At 50.5% G+C, this 6,077-nt stretch overlaps 1 protein-coding gene across 1 annotated transcript; it reads left to right on the top strand.

Moving 5' to 3' along the window:
* Positions 1–2,138: 2,138 nt before the first annotated feature.
* EI90DRAFT_3138464 (uncharacterized protein) lies at positions 2,139–3,299 on the top strand (the record flags this gene model as incomplete). The annotated part of the gene is made up of 5 exons (XM_039064898.1): positions 2,139–2,207; positions 2,269–2,349; positions 2,415–2,549; positions 2,608–2,925; positions 2,991–3,299. The coding sequence occupies 5 exons, from the start codon at positions 2,139–2,141 to the stop codon at positions 3,297–3,299; spliced, it is 912 nt and encodes a 303-aa protein (XP_038907778.1).
* Positions 3,300–6,077: the final 2,778 nt, after the last annotated feature.

Raw genomic sequence — 6,077 nt, 5'->3', positions numbered from 1 at the left:
AGGGAAAACTCTTAACGGTGCTTAAAGACCAATTATGCCGAGTTGGGACCAGATTCGATGAACACACGATCCTCTCCATCATAGGGAAAATGCCTGGCGTGGTTGAAATGGTGTACCATCATGTATTTGACCTTCCTCTGCCCCTTGGTGACACCAGAAGAAAGTATTTCATGGGACTGCGGCAATTTGGGAAACCTTTCATGAGCATCCCTACTCTGCGGCAGATGTTGGAGACCGCATATGATGTCATGGAAGGTATTTTGGTCTTATTGGCTTTCTTCCATATATTCACATGTCTGCAGTGTTGCGGAATTTACGTTTCGAATCCCAAATCCTACATCGCGACATTAGCAAAGGGAATGTTCTTTATATTGATGATAAGTCACCCCCGACGACAATTGCCTGTAGTACTCCACATGCCAACTTTATTGGAGCAAGCCAGGCAGTTACAGTCACTGCCACAGGCTCATCCCTTTGCTTCATTAAGTATCTCCTCAATGAGAGGTATGTTGCAGTATGGGGCAATGGGGTGGTCACTGATGCAAGACTGAACCTAGCTGTGATCCCTGCGAAACATCGGCACTGCTCATTGATTTCAACCATGGTGAACATCTTACAAGAAAACAGAGTCTTGAGCACAAGCGAACTGAACGAATGGTCAGTTGTGTCTTATCTTCTCTTTGTAACCTATTTCATTTGCATTATCAGGGCACCCCTGTCTTCATGGCCCGTGCCCTTCAACTGAGGAAACCAGTGCCACTTCACATTCCCTCGATTCTCGCTGCAGTACCTCATAGTCCTGAACCCTATACTTTGGCCCACCCGGACTGTGTTGCTAAATTCCCATCCACACCACCTAGAATGCTCATCAACCACCCGGGTGATTGTAACAATCGTGAATGGAGGCATGAACTTGATCACGACACGGAGTCTGTCTGGTGGTTACTCCTTTACTGGACGGTGACTGTGCAACCCAAAGGGGAGCCAGATGAATTCATTGCTCACTCCACCTGGTCGCTTTTAACAGGAGATCGTCGGGATAGACTGATTCGTGACCTGGCCAGCGGGCCCGCAGAGCCGGACGAGGGCACTGGGACCGACATCCACACCCTCTACTACAAACCACTGCGGCCTTTGCTTGTCAGGCTCGCCGAGATTCTTGTCATTGACAGATATTGGCTGGAGGACTCTGAAACGCGAAATGCACTGCAATATGTTAGCGAGGCATTTCAACGTTTGATCCTCCAATTTATCCTTGACAATCGTAAGGCGGATTTCATGGTGCGCCAGGTTAAAGAGCGCCCCCGTCGAGTTGAAAAGGGCTCGCAAGAGCCAAGCCATTCTGCTACAGCCAGCCAGAGGAGGAATGCTGAGGTCAGTAGCAAGATCAGTAGTAGACGCTCATCCTCCCTTTCCTCAATCCAGGAGGAGCACATCACGCAGCCTGCCAAGGAGGTAATGGAGGTATGCTATTGAGGCATTCTTTGGTCTCGGATTCCTGTCTCTTACGGACACGCTTCCTTAGGACAGTGCACATGGGGGTGAAGATATGGATTGGTCTGCCGACGAAGGGTTTATGAAGTCGAATAATATGTAATCCCTGTCAACAAGCATGTAATATAATTTGTTCCACTGCTTGAGGTTGAAGCGCTTGAGTCAGCGAGGTACCCAGTTTGACGTGTTCTTGTTAGGCTCGTTGAAGGTCGTTAACCCTCGACTGGCATCACACTGTGCGTCACCCGATCTATAGCATAGGCGCGATATACTATAAAGCGCTATATTCACTGTGTTTAGAGTAAAATTATCCTGTGTACAATTCCCGTGCTAAATAATGCAGAATCAGTATTATCCTGAGCTGTCCCCTGAGAAATCCCAGGCCCCTGAGCAGGTGCGGGTTCAACTTACGAGACGTGCAAAATCACAGCTGAGTATTTGCCTGGATATAACAGAGCTGTGCACGTGCCTGCCATATCTCTGTTCTGTTCCGTCGTTTCTGCAGTATTCCTGCCCTATCCTGGACCAAGCGCTGCCGCTTTATGGCGAAATTAGTTGATGTCGACTTGTCTTGTTCACAAGTCCCTTTTATTCAGAGGATTTCTTCGACTGAGTCTACATTTGACATTTGACGAGGCTCGTCGATGACAGGAGGACGATCAACACTGTTTCATCGTGCAAATGACTCTCTTTCAAAACCAAACAACCTTATTGTGCGCACTAGTGATGTTGTTGACGCGCGTCGGTAACTCATGCTGATGGATACTGCTGCAGCACTCCATACTTGCCACGAACAGATCATTCCGTGATAGGGAAGGGGTTAGCATATCTGAATATCAATACAATGGACATCTGGTAAGCACACGAAAGATAGTAAGTATTATGGATTTAACGTTGGTTTTAATCTTCATAACTTCAAGGGAGATGGATGCTCATGTGCCGATCTCCCAGTGGGCTGGAAACGAGATGTTCTCAGTATCTGTCAGTCTACCGGACAGTGCCTGAAAGATAGTATTGTCATAAAATCACGCAAGACGAAATTCCTCTATCCTCAGGTACGTCGATGGATTAATATTGTTCTCGAGTTCGAAGGAATGAAGTAGTTTGTCGTAGGCACCGAAGCCCATCTTTGCAGTCCACTTCAAATCTTTCTTTGAGCCGCTGCCTCTTTGTGATGGTGTTCTACACATCAGTCAACGCATGAGTCCGGAATTAGTTCATCAGCGCTGGCAAGGTACCTCAGAGGTGGATGCGCCTTTGTGGGTTTCTGAGGGTTGGTGGATCTTAGCAAACGACGGTGCTGGGTCTCACAAGGAGATGGTCAATTTTGAGGTCGTTCCGCGTGCAATTGGACTCCGTATGGCACGCGAAAGTTCTGAATATGGCGGGTACCCCATCGGAGGTTGGGCAACTATATCTTACAACATACTGGTCAGTATACAAATATATTGGGTCATGCTGACATGGCGCTGATGTAAAACTGTCCCCATTTCCAGATGGACGGCTTGATTCAAGCTCTCCGAGACTATCTTACCAAGTACCTTACAGCCGTGCAGACTAACCCTGCCTACCGCCTTCAAGTCGACCTCCCTAGGGACCAGCACATCCCTGTCTCAGATCCCTCAGGCCCATGGGACAATCTCGAAATGATGCTATTGGGCTCGCGCATGGCATGTCTGGATCCCGAGCATGATGTACTGAGCGATGCTGGAGCATTCATCAAGGGGATGAGCCTTAGTTTAAAGTTTGAGGCGATGTTTTCAAGTGCTCGCGCATCTCTACCTGGTCCATCTCGAGCACATTAGTTCATAGAATTTTTGGATGTACGTTCTTCAACACTGTCACGGCCCCGCAAAGTCCCCGCCCCTCTACCACTTTCTGCACCCCCATTCTTACGCCGTTACTCGCGCCCGTTAATCTCGCCATTGCCCATCACTTAGCGGCGCCGATAGTGGTTCCCGTTCTACGGCCCCGTAGCAGCGCCTCCTTCGTTTTCCCGCCACCACTTGGGTTCCTCAATCATTTGGCCGGTATCGTTTTATTCTATTCACTCGCTTAACTAACTAGCGGTTGTTATGGTCGCCGTTGATCCGCTCCTTATGGACATTCCTTATTGACAATTGATTATTCCTTTATCGATATTTGATTTATACGTATATTGACATTCTGATCCGCGTGCCTAGATTGTCGGCTTATCCTTTCTGCCTCCCAACTTCGCCGTTCTCTGTTCCATTCATCTCTTCTGTTCCATTACCCTGGTCCTCATCGCTCTTTAGTTCTATCGTACTTATCATCTCGTTCCCGTCCCGCGCCGGACCGACCGGCCCCTTCTCTGTTCTCCTTTCCTATTTATACTTGTAGTTTACTGTCGATGTACCTCAGTTCGAATATCGACTAGAATTCCCCCAAGTACTTTCATCTTAAGTTCGCCCCTCAGCTTCATCCCGCTTAAGTCAACGTCGCCGCAAGGTCCTTCCCGCTAACGTGAAATACGGGACAGCCTAGAACGCGTGGCGCAACGCTCTGGCAAAGTCGTTGAAGCCGAAGTCCCAACCCCCTCGACGCCTTGCAACGGAGTAGCTCATTAGCTAAGTGACCACTTACGCCGCCGTACTCCGCCCCGCTTCCCGCGATCCCCTCGAACACAGTTTCTGACAGTATATTCGAACTCACTGCGCGTTCAAATGGCTTCTAGACACTACGTGACTCGTTCGCAGACCCGCGAGCCATCCACCTCCACACAACAGCACCAATCTGGTCTCGGGATTCCTGACGACTACGACCTCGACATCGACACACCCTTCGCTAGCTTCACAGCTGACCGCGGAGGCCAACGATCGTCGACGCCTGTTTTTACAAGGTCCCGATCTGAGGCTGAAGTGGAAGGCGATGTCGACGCCACCGCAGTTCCCGACCCTTCCGCACCTCGTCCTCCGCCATCTTCGTCAAGGCCGCCACCACCAGTTGATCCAGTTGTTCCGCCCCCTGATGGTCCTGTTGGTAACAACCCTGACCCCGATGATCCTACTAACGTGCAAGACGAGGCAAGCATCCTGATTCAGCTAACTCGAGCCATTGCGGCTCTCGCCCAATCCAACGTCCCTCGTCAGCCGCCACCTCCGCCACCTCCGCCACCTCCACCCGCCTCGATTGACAATTATCGCACGAAGGTGCGCGAGCCTGACCAGTTTGATGGGTTGGACCAAAGAAAGCTCCGTACGTTCCTAGTTCAGTGTCAACTAAATTTCCGGGATCGTCCTCAGGCGTTTAGCTCCGACCGTAAGAAGGTTATCTATGCTCAGTCGTTCCTAACGGGCTCCGCGCTCAACTGGTTCGAACCCGATCTCTTACGCGCGCCTGGTGGTCGAGCACCTCCCTGGGAAGACGACTGGGAACGCTTCATTGAGGAACTCCGCAAAAACTTCGGTTCACACAATCCCACCCGCGACGCGGAGCATCAATTAAAAAACTTGGTCATGAAGGACAACCAAAGGATTAGTAAATACATCGTTGAGTTCAACCGTTACGCTTCACAGTTACGCGGATACGGTGAAGGCGCGCTTCAATCTCTTTTTTATGATGGGATGCCTGATCGCCTTAAAGATGAGATCTATCGATCTGGTAGGCCTGACTCGTTGTGGGATCTTCGGGATCTTGCGCAGGAACTTGACACCCGTTACTGGGAACGCCGCCTAGACAGCGTACGACCCTCCCGCAACAACGCCGCCTCTCCCTCCGCTCCGTCATCCTCTAAGCCCGCCAAATCTGACGGCAACAAGAACTCTTCGACCTCGTCGTCTCTTCCTTCCTCCACTTCCGCCTCTGGTAGTAAGGCGCCTAAGGACAAGCCGTCCGGCGCTAAGCCTACTTCCTTCACCTCCGACCTTTCGACAAAACTCGGCAAAGACGGTAAGCTCACTCCGGAAGAGCGTCAACGCCGAGTCGACAACAAACTCTGCCTCTTCTGTGGCAAGCCTGGCCACATGGCAAGAGACTGTCGAAAATCGTCTTCCAACGCGACTAAGGCCCGTCAGGCGATCGCCGAGGTGCCCGACGCCGAACTCGACGCCTCTGACGAGGCAAAAAACTAGTCGCCGATCTTTCGAGTCCAGCACTCTCGAATGGTCGTAACAATCGCGAAAGTGCGCTTCGAGTGGTTCGCCTTAACGCGTCCGCTCTTTCCTCCAACTCTCTTTCCGTTCCTATTTCTTTTGTGTCTGATTATGGTCGATTTCCATCTCCAAAGGGGAATGCCCCTGGCTCTCCACTTGTTTCGCCTTCAAAGGGGTATGCCCCTGGTTCTCATTTGTTTCCTGATTCAAGGGGGAATGTCCCCGGCTCAAAAATATTTCCTCCTTCCACTGTTTCTTCTTCTTCTTCGTCATCGGAATCCGCCTATGTCGCCGCCGCTCTACCTGGAGGGATTTATCCCGCCTTAGTGGACTCCGGTTCATCCGATTGTTTCGTAGATAGTGCTTTTGTTAATCAGAACCGTCTCGAAACCTACTCTGTTGACCCGCTTCAACTCCGCCTGTTTGATGGCACTACTAATAACCTTATTACGCAGGCCATCAACCTTCCGC

Source organism: Cantharellus anzutake, assembly GCF_015039405.1.
Source record: "Cantharellus anzutake strain C23 chromosome Unknown EI90scaffold_225, whole genome shotgun sequence".
Classification (NCBI taxonomy): domain Eukaryota; kingdom Fungi; phylum Basidiomycota; class Agaricomycetes; order Cantharellales; family Hydnaceae; genus Cantharellus; species Cantharellus anzutake.
The sequence above is the reverse complement of the archived record's forward strand: the minus strand, read 5'-3'. Positions and strand labels throughout refer to the sequence as shown.